At 42.0% G+C, this 17,866-nt stretch overlaps 1 protein-coding gene across 1 annotated transcript in view; it reads right to left on the bottom strand.

Moving 5' to 3' along the window:
* Window positions 1-17,866, bottom strand: part of adamts17 (ADAM metallopeptidase with thrombospondin type 1 motif, 17) — a 98,558-nt gene that overhangs the window by 70,973 nt on the left and 9,719 nt on the right. The window contains exons 3-4 of the mRNA XM_085409678.1: window positions 11,152-11,323; window positions 142-320 (exon numbers count right to left, since the gene is read on the bottom strand). Coding sequence (XP_085265804.1) covers window positions 142-320; window positions 11,152-11,323 — 351 coding nt within the window. The remainder of the gene's footprint in view (window positions 1-141; window positions 321-11,151; window positions 11,324-17,866) is intronic.

The raw sequence follows: 17,866 nt of genomic DNA, 5'->3' as shown, positions 1-17,866 counted from the left end.
TTTCAACATTTTTACTGGTTTAGAAATGCATCAGTCTCTGTATTTAAATAAACACTTATATGTATTTGAATAAACAGTTTCGGTTTGACTTAAACTCAAGTGAGGGAAGTCAAAAACAGCGTTTGATTCTAAAAATCTTACCATATTCATAACAGTCAATAGGAACCTCTGTGCTGCCTCACCACCATGGTACTGGACCATGTCCGAATCTGCTACCACCACTGTCTCCAGAGTGTAGACTTCGTGCAGGCGTATGGCATCTCTCTTCCCACGACCCTCCTCATTCTCTTGAACTCTTGAACTGCTTTCTTTCTTCCTTCCTACCACAAAAGGAAGACTAAATTTAAAAACAGTACGCCAGAAGTATGTACAAACCATTTAAAAAATAACTACATCCTATGAAAAAACTTCCAAATAAACATTTTAAAACTTAATTATCTTAGATTCAGTGTCTTTGATTTGAAAAGATGCCGTACTTAAACACGAACACTTTGATCATTTATAATAATAATAATAATAATAATAATAATAATAACAACAATAATAATAAAGAGATGTAGTGTTTTGTAGAAAAAGAGCCTGATATTGCCTGGACCAAACTTCTAGAATTGGGAGAACTGTTCAACAGATTTGTACGCCTGCTAAAATGTTCAATATCTGCAAAATTCCTCTAATTGTGAATAGTTTAATGATAACTTTTTAAAATATAAGGTAAATAAAACACTAGCATAACATATTACAATAATCAATATCACTTACACTCGATGGCTGTTACCTAACGACAAATGCAATATCCTTTTTAGCACAACTGTATTTAGACTTTTATATTTGCTGTTTCATTTTATTCTGCGGATGAATGATGAGGGAACGCATGTAAGAATGTATGTATCAGTGTTGGGCAAAATACTATGAAAAGGTAATTAGTTTTGGTTAATAGTTACTTTTTCAAAAAAGTAACTGGGTTAGTAACTCAGTTACAATATTATAAAAGTAACTAATTACTAGGAAAAGTAACTATTGGTGTACGTAAAATGACCAAAAACATAAAATCAGAGTAGAAAAAGGTTATATTTTTACTGTAAGAACCACAAACATGTTTAATGAATCATTAACTTGAAATGCAAAGATAAATTATAAACTTTAAGAAGTTATGAACAAGTTTTGTAAACAACAAAGTTTTTTGCAGCTATTCACCTAAAAATGCACCCAAGGATTTTTAAAATAACTATTTCAAACTATTTACAGAACAATCAGCTGTTCTACATCAAATAAGATGCCACAAAATGATTTGTGCCACTCCAAAAAATAATTTCTGTCCACTATGAGATAATGGACCTCATCACAAGCGTGGTACCTGCAGGCCTGACAGCAGGAGGTGTATCACTCCTGTTTTCCACCTGGAGACACCGTTTACACTGTAATCTGACTTTGGTGGCTTTTTGGCAGCAACTGTGACAATCAGCAGTCGCCTCATTGTTCTGACACACACACAAAAAAATATCGACTACACTACACACTAACTACACAATCCAAACACGCTAAAGGTCACAAATATCTCACATCTCAAAACTCTCTCTCTCTTTCTTTTGCTCTCTCTCTCGCTGCCATTGCTCCTAGAACTTTCCCCTCTTCCTGCCATGTTGCCAAATCATTTTTGATTGGTCAGTATGGTACTTCTTTTTTTTGGTCACAAGCGCTATCCTTACACAGTAAACACATCAATAGTATTCAGGAAAAAACATTGTATATATCAGCGGTCTCCAACCTTTTTTGCGCCACGGACCGGTTTATGCCCGACAATATTTTCACGGACTTTAAGGTGTCGCGGATAAATACAACAAAATAAAACTAGTACCGGTACCGAAAAAAAGAAAATTTATTCATAACACACATGAAAAGACCCAGGAAAACCGAGTTAATGATAAAAACGATAACAAAATAACGCTGGAAACCGATAAAAACCCTGAAAACCACACATTTCACACCTGAACCTCAACTCTCGCGGCCCGGCACCAAACGACTCATGGACCGGTACCGGTCCGAGGCCCGGGGGTTGGGACCGCTGGTATATATTTTTTATCATGACTGGTTTTACGTGGCCTATCAACACAATTTAAAAAACAGGTATATAGTTTGAAGTCCACACTTTTAACACAAAAATAGAGACTCGGGCTTGTCTTGGGCTGACATAGCATCTTGTTACTATGTCACCTTAAAGAAGTCATGTGATTTGTTTAACATGATTACTTTTCTTTCTCAGCCAATCAGCAGCACACGTGCGATTGTTTCAACCCCTAACTCTGAATAAGCTGAAGACAGCTTCAACAGTGTATTGAAAAAGTAAAAAAAACAGTAGTAACGCATCTGCACCTTGTTAATAAGAGTAACAGCGTTGTAATGATAGAAATAGTAATTAATTAGATTACTAGTTACTGAAAGCTGAAACATTTACAGCATTAGTAACGGCGTTACTAATAATGCCGTTATTCTCATCACTATGTCACTATGTATGTATGGCATTCTGCTAAAATGTTAGCTCTGCTCCAGTACAGCACAAATAAAGGAATCACTTTTCACGTTGGTTTAAATAGGTTCCACTTGGATACATGGAATTGTTATTATTAAGCACTTATTGTGATGGAGGGGTTTGTGTGTCCCAGGGATCCCAGGGGCTAGGTTGTTGGGGGGCCTTTGCCCACCTGGTAGGGTGTCCCATTGCAATTTTGTCCTTTGTGAGGGATAAGACAAAGACCGAAAAGACTCCTACGAGTATACAACCAAGGGAACAATTCACCCTGCCCAGGATAGGGTTACTGAGTTAGTGCGTGAGGTTGAGAGGTACCGGCTAGATATAGTCTGGCTCACCTCAACGCATGACTTAGGCTGTGGAACCAGTCTCCGAGAGAGCGGCTGGACTCTGTCTCAGTCTACAGTTGCCCTAGGTGAGAGGCAGCAGGCTGGGGTAGGTATCCTAGTATCCCCTCTGCTGCCTGTACATTGGGGTTTCTCCCTGTGGATGAGAAGGTTTGTTCCCAGCGCCTTTGGGTCGGGGGAACCGGTCTTGAGTACCCAGCCTTCTTGGAGAATAATGTAAGCGTTTAGAAAAATGTACTTTTTATTGCACCATGTTCATTCACTCATGAGCAGCTGTAACATGAATTCAGTGGTTGAATTGCCACCTCAGCACCCTGATCTACAGTGTTCTATAGAGTCTTGCAAATGACCTACTAATATTATTGAGGTGTGTGGTAGCAGGGACACTTGTAAGTTTCAGGACACTGGCCCTAAAGGACTGGAGTTTGACACCAATGCTGTAGATGGTCATTATTTGGTTCCTGGCTCTACAGATTGTTGTCATAGTCAATGCTCCTCACATGGTTTTTAATAACTGCTTTGCGCAGTTATTAAAACCCAAGGTCCTCCCTCTATAAGACAGCTGTATGTCATATAGAGGCACCCACGAGACAAGCAGTGGGCTTGGGTCCAGCAGATCTCACCAGTTTTTAGTAAACCCTTCCAATTTTTTTCATCTGGAAGTCATCCCTTCCCAGAAACACACTTAAACATTTCATCCCCTCCCTGTCCCACTGTAGCAGAGCTGGCATTTTTGGTTTCACTTTATTAATCCACTCTTCTGGCAAAGGCCAACACATTTTGACCAGCTGACCTAAACAACAGAAGCTGGTTCATATAATGCTAATTTCTGAGTGCTGATTTTATTGTGCCCGGTCATAAAGACTTTTACATCATCAGCATATGGTGACAAACTCACTGTGGCCTTTTTCTCCCACAAAAGGTCAACCCCGTGAGGCTCTGTCTGGGTTGGTTTAGATGGGACTCAATGGCCAGAGCATATAATATCCGGCTCAATCTGACTGGTTCAATCTGAGAGACATAAAAATAGTTTTGAATTCTCATATTCTGAGGTATTTTGAGGCAGTCTGAGACCAATTAAACTGGGTGACACTTTTTTACATTCAGTACACGGTGGAATGGTTTTAGTGGATAACCACACTTTGTGACCTGGAGAGTGCTTTGAACCAGGAAGGTACTGATTGTTAGAATGTTTTTTCTTTGGGGTGTTTATGAATAAAAACTGTATGTCCCTAATTTCTGCCTTTACATGTATGTAAACTACAGACATCAGACTGTTCATCTCCACTATCCCCACTTTAATTTTATATGTATTTTGTATGCTTTGTACTCGACTTTGTCTACTCTGTGGTCAAAATGGCTTGGTCCCATTAAAACTTTTAAAATCCTTTTGCTTTAAAAAGCCAAGAAATTCGATGCAGTGCTGAGGAACTTGGATTTAGCCCAAGCAGAAGACAAGGCCAGTTATGTACTGTCGTCACTGGCTGCGACCGAGGAAGAGAAGAAACAGGTTGAGGAAGCAACAGTTGGACAAACAAAGAATGCATTGTGGTAATAAATTAATTCTGTTAGGTGTTAAGCAAGAAATTTTAGTGAACTGTGTCTCCTAATTTGTGTTTCTTTATAAAAGGCTGGTATATTGCAAGAAGACTATCACAGCTAGCAACTTTGGTTTGGTCGTGGGTGCACTCCAGGGGAGCTCATACCCTCCTTCATTATTTAAGACTCTGCTTGGCCGGTAGAACCTGACAAAAGGATGTAAAGTAAGTTGTTAGTAAAAAAGGGGTCTGTGCTTCTAAGAAGCATTTATGACTAAGAGATATTTTCATCCCCAAAGGCATGTGATTGGGGGATCCTTTATGAACCGAAGGCCAAGCAGCTGTATACTGACTCTACTGGAGCAGTTATCAAGGAGGAGACTGTTTTTATCCAACAATGGGCTGCTTGGTGGTTCTCCAGATGGAATAGTCAAGTTAAGTCAAGTCAGCTTTATTTGTGTAGCACATTTAAAAGACATCAAGTCTCAGCCACAGTGCTGAACAGGGGTATAATGTAAACAGATAAAAGAAAGAATTAAAATAAATGAGGTTAATTGTATACACACACACACACACACACACACACACACACACACACACACACACGTGGAGATTCCCCCCCCCCAAAAAAAGATTGACACACAGGAAAACCACGTTAACAATAAAAATGATAAATAAAAAAACAATAAAAACAGATGAAAAGCCTGAAAACCACAAATTTCACCCCCGAGCCTCAACTCTCGCGGCCCGGTACCAACGACTCATGGACCGGCCCGGGGGTTGGGGACCACTGCTCTGCATGATTACAGTAAGTAACTAAAGTTTATTTATTAAGCACTTTTCATAGACAGGCAGTTGCAAAGCACAGCACACAAAGGTTAAAATAAACAGAGAAGTAATAAAATAGACAATACAAAGGGATAAATGTAAAAACAAACAAACAAATAAATAAATAAACAGCATTGATCAACAGAAGGCTTGTTTAAACAGAAACTTTTAACTGCTTTTTAAAGGATTCCACAGAGTCAACCAAACGCAGCTGTGGTAGGCTGAAAGGCTCTCTGCCCTTTAAAATACATAAAAACTGATGCCATTAAATAATAATATACTCACAATGTTGTTTTCCATGTTGTTAGTGAAAATATTGTCAATTAAGGTGGCACAGTGAGGTGTAATTCTGCTTGGCCTGGTTGTTTTAGGATGTAACCTCAGACTGTATATAGTGTTTAAAATTCATTGGTAATTTTATGCTTATTCGCATTCAGCAGATCATTGTTAAAATCACCAAGATAAACATAACTTTTGATTTGTTTTTGAGAACATTTCTTCTATGAAGTCATTAAATACATGTATGCTTGGGCCTGGTGCTCGATATAAACAGCTAATTATTACATTTTTCACTTTTTCCTCATAAACTTCAGTTGTTATATACATTCTAATAAGTTATCAATTGTAGTTGTCATACTTTTCACCACCTTATAATTAACTTCAACCCCTCCAGTTCAAAATCCAGTCGTTTCTCTGCATTGATCATGTTTTAGATATGGCAATAATTCCAAATGGTTTTGTGAATTGATTAAAATATTGCTTTATATTATTGAAACTGCCACATAGACTTCTGCTATTAAATGGATTATTGATCATTTGTTTTCCGTGTTGATGGTGTGACTACACTGTTCATCAGTGAAGTAGCAGCGGTTGTTGCTGATGTTGTAGAAGAAATTATTTTCTGGGTCTACATCGATTTCCAAGTCCACAACATTATGGTCTGTGTATTGAAATGTTCTCAGTTTCAGTTGATCATAAAGCGAATTCCATTGAATTAAATTGTTATTGTTGTCAGATTCAGATGAAATTCTTTCAGATTGTGCCATGTGGTGTGTTGTGTCACATCACATGTTTATTCATACCGCCAGTGTAAGAGTAACATCAGTATTTGCCCAGTTCAATGTTTCTAATGACCAACACTTTGGCTTGTTCTGGTGTTCCCCTGAGCATATCATTAAACTCAAGGACCAGCCAATATTATCTAAGTGCTCCTCAGCCATTGTGTTTTCAGCTGTCCATCTCTATGTTGGCGACAGAGTCTGATCAAGGTTTTATTTACAAAGTGAACAGTTAAGAAACACTCGTCGGGTGCAAGTCAAGATGATCAAAGAAAAGTGCGCCTTCAGTCAACAGGATGTGTTATGGAGAATTATTTGGAGATAAAAAAGAGAAATACTTGATTCATTATGAGACCAGAGAATAAAGAATACTGACTTCTTGCAAAACTTAAAGAAGAAGAACCACAATCTCCCAGCAATATGAGACAGCTGAAGGGCTTTGTAAAGAACAAGAAACAGACAAAATTAGAAAGACCCCAAGATGAAGTATGGAAAACAAATGGGGAAAAGGAGGATTGATTTTCACCGATCCAGAAACACAAGTCCCAACTAATGATGCAACAAAAGCCCTACATCAAAAAGCAAGAGAGGAACACGTGAAAACCTGGGGCTCAAGGAAAGTTGACGTGAATAAAACAAGAGCTCTTCCGATGACAATACCAATACTGTGTCGAACAGTTGTTAAAGGGAAGAGGCAGAATCAACACAAACACAAAGCCAGTGTCTCAAAGCAACTGAGGTCAGACCAGCAGCTACAGAGCCCGAACATAAGGCTCCACTTTTATTTCCATCTTTGTCAGCAAGTTCACTTCCACAAAATAAAGTGTAACTCCTGAGCACCACCCATGCAAGCCCCACTCATCATGGTGACAGGTGGAGTTTTAGAAGACAAGGGAGGCCTACCACAAAAATATTTCACAAGATCTATCTTTATCTGCATTAAAGTTATATTAAATCGTAACAGTGCAAATTCCTCGCTGACAGTTTAACCAAAAGGCATTTCCAGTGGAAACTGGCCGACATGTCCTCAGCATAACCATGTATAATATCCACAAAACGTAAAAAGAGGTTATACACACACAATACGGTAATATCATGTTGAAGCACAGTACGTATCACTCCGCGAGGCTCCGCCTACGATAGCCGTAACGCTCCGACAATCCATCAAGCGGTGCGGCTTCGTAGCTTAGCAAAGTCGTACTGAAACATTTGACAGATTTTCGAGCGCCGTGCACATAAAATCATTTCGATGAAACTATGAAAAAGACTTTTTTTAATACTTGTGTTAAGTTTTGTATGGTAATTACACAAAATTCAGGTTGTCAGGTTAAATCTGACAGAAATAGTTTACACTGACATCCATTAAAGCATGAGTGTCGCGAGAAGCTGTGTTTGCATTTATTTGCACTGCCTTCCTCTCTTGATGTCTATTTATTTTAAGCTTTAAGTATAAAAGGGTCCATTCTACAAGATACGAACCCCAAACTGCTCTCCGATGCATCCATCGGAGTATGAATGTGTATGAATGTCAGCTAGAAAGCACTTAGAAAAACGTGCTTGTGTGAATGGGTGAATGCAAAAGTTGTATAAAGCGCTTTGAGTGCTCAGAAGAGTAGAAAAGCGCTACATAAGAACCAGTCCATTTACACGTGAATTAAAATGACGTATTTTAATCATACTAAAATTTAAAAAAACCCAGCAACAGTGCATTACCTTTTTGTCATGGTCCCTGTGACTGCCTAGCCGGCCCTGCAGGGCTACATGTGTTTTGTATTCTCTCTCTCTCCTTCACTGCTCTGCCTGGGCGGAGCTCACTGTGGGCTCCGCCCTTGGCCCACACACCTGTTCGCTATTAGCTGTCGTTACCTGTCCACTATTTGAGGCTGGGACGCAGATCTTCTCGTGGCTGGATGGTTGAGACACGTTAGTGATCCTCTCAGCTCCCGTGAATCTATGCTTAAGTACTTTGTGACCTTTGAGTAATTTCCCTCTGTTGTGTGATAGTTTTCCTCCCCGGACCTGTGGCCTTCCTGCTGCGTGGACGTGTGTGAGTTTGGACGTGGAGGCGAGAGCGAGTGTGAGAGAGCTTCCCTTTGGACCTTTGGAACCCTGGATTTTCCCCTCATTGTACATATTCTGCACCGGTGTTGTAAATAAACTGTGTTTGGAACATCAACCTGCCCTGCGCTTGAGTCCCTGCTGTCGACTGTGACACTTTCATTATTCTAAGAAGAGTCGATATACAAAATACGACTGAACAGAGAAGCAGTTTGAGATCTTCTTTTTCAGTTTTTTAATTGGAATAATTGCAGTTTTTGTTTTTTCTGTTTTTTGTTTTTTTTGCTGTTTTGCAGCATTGGCATTTGAACAGCATACACATGTTAGAGGGTCAAATTCATAGCTCTGGTTTTGCACATTATAGAACACGACTGTCTCCTTGATACTTCAAGACTGTTACTGAACATCACCAGAAATTGCTATTGCAGTTTTACTCAGAGAAAACTGAGTCAAATGTTTAAAGATTCAAAGATTTTATACTATGACTGTTTGCATGTGAACCATACCTGTGCTGACCTAATTTGGTTTTGTGGAGGAAAAGACTTCCTGCCTCAGACGGGGTCAGGAACCTGGTAAGATTAAAGTTACCAGTGACTGTAATAGGACACTGGCTGAACCTAACTCAGGTACTTGTGTGGTTAAGATGATTTCTTAATTTTGATCTTGATTCAATAAAGATTTTGATATAAATTGGTGTTATTCTTAATTAAGTTGCAAATGGATTTAAATTCATACTGTTGGGTAAGTTTCCATAAAAACTGTACCGCATTAATAAAGTCTACTGTTTAATTGGCTAATTTACTCTCAAAATACCGTTGCAGGTTTGTTTGAACAACTTGTTTCCACATGACTGAGGGTGGTACAGAACAGGGAGGTGTTAGGTATACACACCTCCCCTGTACGTAGAAAGTGTGGTATCCTGTATCCTGCACTTTCATTTTTAAATAAACAGGTTAAGATTCTTGGAGTATGCTGGAGGACCTGGAAAGTGAGGATGAGATCAAGGATACTGAAATAGGACACTTCCTCTCATGTGTTAAAGGTTTCTTGTTGTCTTTCACTATGTAACAATAGTGTGATCAGACATTTCCAGTTGACCTCATGTTGCACTCTTTTGATAAGCTAGGCTTATAGCCTGCAAGTCCAGTAACTATTATTAAAAGAATGACAGATTATTCTTTTAATCAATTTACACCTTGAAAGGTATAAAAGGAGGGATTTATTTTTATTTTTAGAGCTAATGCCTCATCATTGGCGTAACATTTTTGTGTTTTGTCTATTGTAGAATAGTTTTGGATTCACTCTGATACTAACAGACTACGACCCCTTCACAAAAATGTGGAGGTTGTGGTACGTACAAGACAACAAGGCCTTAGATTAGGTGCTGTTATGAAATGCACCCCAGCTCCGTGTTTATGCAGGTCTGACTGGAGGGCAAGAGGTGGTTGTCAGGGTAACGGAAATGTAGCTGGCAGAAGCATGAAGTGCGTTTCCAAATAATGAGATGCCCAGAAAGTTGCAGAAGAAGAAACGTGAGCTGACATCAGACCCAAGGCCACCCCGAACTCTTTCCACCAATCATGTTATCGTTATGTTTTTGTGACGTGCAATAGAAACGTGTTTAGCGCCCGGGCGCGGCAGCCTTTTGTCTCTGAGCCAGAGAGAGAAGGTCCATGGCAACATGAAAAACTAAAGTGAAATTCTAACCGTTTTGATAATAAATTGTGAAAACTTATAATTGGAGCACATTTGTGTTCTCTCTCATGAAAAACCTACAGTGACTGTAGCTCAGGAGGCAGAGCAGGTCATCCACTAATTACAAAATTGGTGGATTGATTCCCTGGCAGCCAGTCAGCAGTGCTGCCTTGGGCAAGATACTGTGAATGTGTGTGGATGTTTACATAGAAAGCATTTAGGCAACGTGCTTATAGGAATTCACTAATTTGAGTAAATGGGGCACGTTGTCTAAAGTGGTTTGAGTGCTATTACACATATTTCTCTAAAATGGTCTTCTCGTTGCTGTAATTTCATCACTTGCAATTTCTTGGTCTTTTCTGGTGAATCAAATTTTTTTCCCCCAATTGCAAATTACTACGGAGCCCCGCAGGGGACATGGGAGAAAAAAAAATTAAGATGGACTTTTGCGAGATCTCGCAAAACTAACTCGGGATCTCGCAAAAGTTGAATTCCAACAATGGCAGCAGCTACTTAGTTGTAATATTACTCTTTCTGGGTCACAAAATACACTTTTAAGATAGTTTGAGGCATGAATGTAGCTGTGTAAACGTCAGATACCTGCTCGGTTTACAAGACATCACATATTTGCAAAAGTGCTCCGACGTTTTCGGAGATCTGACACCCACTAGCTCGAAGCTAACGGGAGGTCGAGACCTACTACAGCCGGGAGGAACACCGCTCTCCCGGCACATCGTGCCTCGACCTCCCAGTCGGCTTCGAGCTGGCGGCCTCCAAAGAATGCGGCTAAAACTTTTGCGAGATCCCGAGTCCGTCTTAATTTTTTTTTTCTCCCATGTCCCCTGCGGGGACTTTTCAAAGTCGAAAAGTTGGCTTTTGTCATTGCTTTAGAGTGTTCTAACAGAATGTACATTTAAACAGTGCTGTACCTGTGGAAAAACACACATACACATGAATGCATTTGTACAAATAATTTTAACCGTGACCAATCATCTTGTCAACCTCATCCAAGTTCCTGAACTATCATTCTAAACCACTTCTGCTGTCAGTGTCACTATAACCATATGACCTCCGCTATTCAGTCTCGATGTGTCACTCACCTTGTACAGCCCCACAGTAGTTGGACTGCTTAAAATCTAGACCAGATTTGGTCTTGGCTGAACGTGATTGCCGCAGAAGCTGGTGTTTAAGACCGGAGAATGACAGGGATGGGTCATGTACAACAGCAGGCTGGATAAACAGGCTCTCCTCTCCCATCTGGATAAAACCCATCTGTCAAGACATATACAACCTGAAATTATTATGACTGTGTTGGGAAATCTGGTCCTGGAGCAAGAAAAGCATGATTTTAAAAGTTATATTTATTGTAAATTTACATTGTTTATTATTACAACCAATAATTCCAACATAGTGAAGATATAACAAAGTACTACATTTGAAAGAGCTCCATTATTTCTACATTTTTAAAATAAATACAGAATAAAAATAATGTAAAATTTTGGAAAGTTAAAATAATTGCAGGTATTTGTTTGTACTTTTTAAGTAATTTCTGAGAAGAGTTCACATTTTGCTGTAATGTTAATTCTGTTTACCTAGTGTATTGCTACAACAATTTTTTCCCACATTCAAAAAGTTTGTTAACACCTTGGATTGGGGCCAGATTAAGTGTGATTCAAAAAAGTCCAATGATGATAAACGCAAAAAAACACCTGGCAGATGTGGCTGTTTCTCTGGAGAACAAGTGTGACAATTTAGAGGCCAGATCAAGAAGGAAAAACATCAGGATAATGAGGGTTCCCGGGACACGCCTGCTCTGCATCCCGTTTCGGCACTGCTGAAGGAAGCATTGGGCTTGAAAGGAGCGCCGCTGCTGGACAGGGCACACAGATCACTTCTACAGGCTCCCAAACAGGGGGCTCCACCACGGATCATCATTGCCCATCTCCACTACCTGTAAGAATGTGCAAATATCCTGCCGCTTGCTTGGGAAAAACAACAGATCACTGTGAATGGCCTGTCTATTTCCGTTCTCCCGGACTATACCACACTCATGACTGTTTAGTTCATGCTTTTCTATTCCATCTACAGTACTGTGCAACAGTTTTAGGCAGGTGCTGTAAGCAAAGAATGTTTTCAGAAATATAAATGATTATTTATTGGCCCCAAATGTATTCTGCAGCAGGACAGCAAACCCAAACGTACAGCCAAAGTCATTAAGAACTATCTTCAGCATAAAGAAGAAGAAGTAGTACTGGGAAGGATGCTCTGGCCCCCACAGAGCCCTGATCTCCACATCATCGAGTGTGTCTGGGATTACATGAAGAGACAGAAGGATGCGGGGAAGCCTACATCCACAAATGATCTTCCCATCCCAGAAGTTAATTCTGAAAACTGATTTTTCTCTTTTGAATATTTATTATTTCATAGTTCATAATTTTTATGGACAGGATTTCTAGGCGCAGCCAAGTGGCGGAGGGCTTTCGCTTTGGTGGCCTCAGAATCTCATCTCTGATTTTTGCAGACGATGTGGTTCTGTTGGCTTCATCGGGTGAGGGCCTCCAGCTCCCACTGGAACGGTTCGCAGCCGAGTGTGAAGCAGCGGGAATGAGGATCAGCACCTCCAAATCTGAGGCCATGGTTCTCAGCCGGAAAAGGGTGGAGTGCCCACTCCGGGTCGGGGATGAGTTCCTGCCCCAAGTGGAGGAGTTCAAGTAACTCGGGGTCTTGTTCGCGAGTGATGGGAGAAGGGAGCTGGAGATCGACAGACGGATTGGGGCTGCAGCTGCAGAAATGCGGACGCTGCACCGATCCGTCGTGGTGAAGAGGGAGCTGAGTGCAAAAGCGAAGCTCTCAATTTACCGGTCGATCTACGTCCCTACCCTCACCTATGGCCACGAGCTGTGGGTAGTGACCGAAAGAACGAGATCGCGGATACAAGCGGCAGAAATGAGCTTCCTCCGAAGGGTGGCTGGCCTCTCCCTTAGAGATAGGGTGAGAAGTTCGGCCATCCGGGAGGGGCTCAGAGTAGAGCAGCTGCTGCTCCACATCGAAAGGAGCCAGCTGAGGTGGTTCGGGCATCTGACAAGGATGCCTCCTGGGCGCCTCCTGAGGTGAGGTGTTCCAGGCATGTCCCACCGGGAGGAGGCCCCGGGGCAGACCCAGGACACGCTGGAGAGATTATATCTCTCGGCTGGCCTGGGAACGCCTTGGTATTCCCCCGGATAAGCTGGAGGAGGTGGCTGGGGAGAGGGAGGTCTGGGCTTCTCTGCTTAGGCTGCTGCCCCCGCGACCCGGCCGCGGATGAAGATGGATGGATGGATGGAATATTTATTATTGCTCATTAATAAGACAAAATGATTTCTTATTAGAGGTCTTGAAGGTAATTAAGTCTTTAAGAAATTCCTGTGGTTTAACTAATTGGCTTTTTAATCACCTTTTCATCACGACTTCTGAGCCACATGGACACCAGAACAAGGGTTGTTCGTGTTTACCAACAGCAAACACCCATCATACAAAAATCGACCAGGACCAGAAGCGCTGTGTGGAGTTAGGTTGCTATGGAAACCAGGCATCCAGTCCTCGGCATCACCTGATGCCAGTGGCCGAGGGATGGGTCGCCAAAAGCGATGTGTGAGGAAACGGAGGCGCGGCAAATGCGCTGGGGTCTGTGCTTGGCTAAGAGCAAATCCAAGCTGGTTGGCTCTCCCATCCATCCTGCTCTCAAACGCTCGCTCACTAGACAAAATTAACTGGACTACATCCAACTCCAGCAGACTACACAGTGGGAATTTAGGGACTGTAGCATTTTTGTTTTCACAGAAACATGGCTCAGTTCCGGACACCACCATTCAGCTACACAGGCTCACCTCATTTCGTGCCAACCGAAATGTAGCTCTGTGCGGTAAGACTCGCGGTGGTGGCTTGTGTATCTACATGAACATGGAATGGTTATGGACAATCAGACCACTTGTGTGTTGTGCTAATTCCGGCATACAGACCGCTCATCAGATGCTGCAGACTGGCTCTGAGACAGCTGAGACCCTGGCCTGCAGGAGCTCTCTCTGCGCTTCAGGACTGTTATGTTCAGGGAGGCTGCAACAAACCAACCACACCATCTTGGAGGTGTACACATCATCGGTGACCAGCCACATCAACAAGGGCATTGATGATGTCACTGTCTTCCAGGCTATCACAATACACTCCAACCAGAAACTGTGGATGGCTGCAGAGGTGGGTGAGCTGCTAAAGACTCGAGACCACGCGTACAGAGCAGTTGACAAGGCGGCTCTGTGAACAGCAAGGGCCAAACTGTCGAACCACGGACACTTCCAGACCAGCGGCGACACGCGGCACATACGGCAGGGCACAGAGGCCAACACCTCCCTGTGATGGTGACACCTGCCTACCAGATGCGCTGAACAACTTCTATGCCCTATTTGACGCTCAGAACAACATAATGGTGAGGAAGACTACCCCTCCTCACAATGACCAGGTTATGTGACTGACCTCGGCTGATGTGAGAAAAACACTTCGCAGACTTAACCAACGGAAGGCTGCTGATCCAGATTGATCACTCTTCCACGGATGTAGAGCAGCTGCAGATTTCCTCACTGACATCTTCAACCAAGGCCACCATGATCGTCTCTGGAAGTCTCTGGTGTCCTGCTTCAACGACTACCGTCCCATTACACTCACACCCATTATGATGAAGTGCTTCGAGAGGCTTGTCATGAGGCACATTAAGACCATTATTGGCTAGCTTAGCGTTAGCATGCTGCCTGTGCAGGTGCTTGCAAAAAGCTGAAGTGTTAGCAGCATAATGCAGCCGTTTCTGACCTGGAGCAGTCTCCACTTTACCATCTCTCATGGTCTCATGCTTTTATCCAATAAAAATAAAAGTAATGTCTATATCCACGCCGTAAACACCATTTTCCTCCTTCAACACACAAACTGCAATCAGCTAATCATAGCGAGAGTGCAAGAACCGATAAGCGGGATCGATAGGCAGGCAGACTAACGATTCCAATGAATTGGACTATTCCCATCCCTAATTAATAGTAACCCTGAATTCTTGATCACCTGATTTGGTGCTACTTGTATACAATAGCAATTCAAATTTAATAGCCGAGCTAACTACATTTGATAGCCTCCTACACAGGGCAATCCTGTTTAATTTGAAGTCTTACAGATTTTTTCAAGAAGCATTTGACAGTTTTATTTTCTATTTTGAATGGCTTCAAATCAGTAAAACAGAATAAGGTTTAGTATAGTATAAACACAATGGACAATTATACTCTGCATTTACTATAAACAGGCCTCCTCTGACTATAATGGTGTGGTATGCCATAAAATACAGCTCAGCCTGTTCCAGCATTTGTGCAGACATTCCACTTCCAGCTGAACCTCAGGACTAACAAATGATGTTAGCCAGCAGAATGTGGTCTGGAGGATGGATTAAAGGATTTCTACAGCTCCATCAACATATGAATATGATACCAGTCAGTTACTGGAGAGTAAATATATCAAAACTATGCAAAGTATGTAAAGATAGCTGTATTTGGAGGGATGTGTGGTAACTTTAAAACTTTCTCTATTCTCAGAGTTTCAAAACTTTTAAAGAGATTAAATTGATTCATGAAAGTTTGATTTAACCTATCAAGTGCTGCACAGCGAAAGCAAGTGAGAAATGGGTTTGGTTAAATGATATAGTGTAACTGTGAGAATATCAAATTTTAGAACTACTGCTCTTTCCCATGCTTTTTATACATTATTACACTGAAATACAGTTTATTTATATGGTAAAATCCAGTTTTTAAGTATGAGAGATTTGAATCACCTATGATTAATTCTTATCACAGTCTCATCAGTCACTACTGGGGATGGAAATTAGATAAGAATTTAGCAACTATCGATTTCACTTATCAAGTCGATTGTGTATCGAGTCTCTTATCAGTTGTCGTTGGGTTCTCTTTGGTTCTGTTTGGACAGTCGCCTGAAGTAGCAATAAAGAAAGTCCTCTCTTGCAAATGAATTCATGCTGTGGGTTAAATGTTTGTGCATGTTTTTTGTGTTGGAGTCGTTACTCAAAAAGGTCATGATTGCAAATATTACATCCTCCTCCGACCACAGGTACAACATGCCCAGGACCCACTACAGTTCGCAAACAAGGCGGATGTCGGAGTGGAGGATGCCATCCTGTACCTCCTGCATAGAGCCCACTCACACCTGGACAAGTGAAAAGGCACGGTCAGGATCCTGTTTCTTGACTTTTCAAGTGCCTTCAATACTATCCGGCCCTGTCTGCTTCAGGAGAAACTGAACAGGATGCAGGTGGACCCCTGCCTGGTCGCTTGGATCTCAAACTACCTCACCGACAGACCACAGTACGTCAGGCTGTGACACTGTGGTCAGCAGCACCACGGGGAGCTGTGCTGTCCCCTCTTCTCTTCACCCTGTACACCTCTGACTTCTGCTACAACTCTGAATTATGCCACATTCAGAAGTTTGCAGACGACACAGCCATCATGGGGTGTATCTGGGATGATCAGGAAGAGGAGTACAGAAGTCTGGTGAGGAACTTTGTCGCATGGAGTCACACAAACCACCTGCAACACCTCAAAGACTAAGGAACTGGTTGTGGACTTCGGGAGGTCCAGAGAAGGTCCACTGCCGGTTCAGATAGAGGGGGAGGAGGTGGAGGTGGTCAACAAGTACAAGTACCTCGGGCTGTGGGTGGACAATAAACTGGACTGGTCATGCAACACAGAGCACCTGTATAAAAAAGCCCAAAGCCGACTGTACTTCCTCAGGAGGCTGAGGTCTTTCAACATCTGCAGGAAGCTCCTGAGGATGTTTTACCAGTCAGTGGTTGCTGGAGTACTTTTCTATGCTGTGGTGTGCTGGGGGAGCAGCACAGCAAAGAAGGACTCATCCAGGCTGGAGAAACTGATCAGGAGGGCTAGCTCTGTGGTCGGCATGAAGCTGGACACTCTGGTGACAGTGGCAGAGTAAAGGACACTAAAAAAACTGATGGACATTATGAACAATGCTGGGCATCCTCTGCACACGGCCATTAACAACCAGAAGAGTCTGTTCAGTCACAGGTTGCTTCTCCCCAAGACAAGAACCAACAGACTTAAAAACTCCTTTGTCCCACACGCCATCAGACTGTTTAACTCCTCTCTGGAGGGGAGTTTCATCTAATCTAATCTAATCTTTCACGTTACTCTGTAAAACAGCTAAAACACACTGTATCAGGATCAGCCTTTAACAATATAAACCTGAGGCTCCAACCCCACACACCAACACAAATTCCTAATGAGGACATCCATCTCTAAGATCTTTCTCTTAGTAGAATACAAAGCTGACCACACAAAGCAAAGATGAAAACCAGCACATGCGATCAGAAACATGAGGTAGAAAGAGAGGCTGCAGCCTGACTGCTCATCTGCTTGTTACTTGCTGAACTTAAGGATCTGGCTTTTGGCTTGCACTCAGCTTTTGCTCTGGGTTCATGGCTAGCTTACCATTAGCATGCTGTCTTGGCAGATGCTTCCAAAAAAAAAAAATTAAAAAATGAAGTTGTGTTAGCAGCATAATGAGGCCGTTTCTGTCCTGGATGCAGTTTTCCACTTTGCCATTTATCTCGTCCTTTTGTGTTTCCATGCTCTCGACTGCGTTGCTATTTTTCTCCTCTGACACGCGAACTGAAATCAGCTGATTGCTGTGGAAGTGCAAGAACTGATAAGTGGGATCGACAAGCAGGCAGACTAAAAATACCAAAGAATTGGACTACTGGGAATCGGTTTTCTACAA

Source organism: Rhamphochromis longiceps, linkage group LG1 (assembly GCF_057381845.1).
Source record: "Rhamphochromis longiceps isolate RC_006_pf linkage group LG1, R_longiceps_female_GT1.1, whole genome shotgun sequence".
In the NCBI taxonomy this organism is placed as follows: domain Eukaryota; kingdom Metazoa; phylum Chordata; class Actinopteri; order Cichliformes; family Cichlidae; genus Rhamphochromis; species Rhamphochromis longiceps.
Note: the sequence above shows the minus strand (reverse complement) of the source record. Positions and strands in the feature narration are given on the sequence as shown.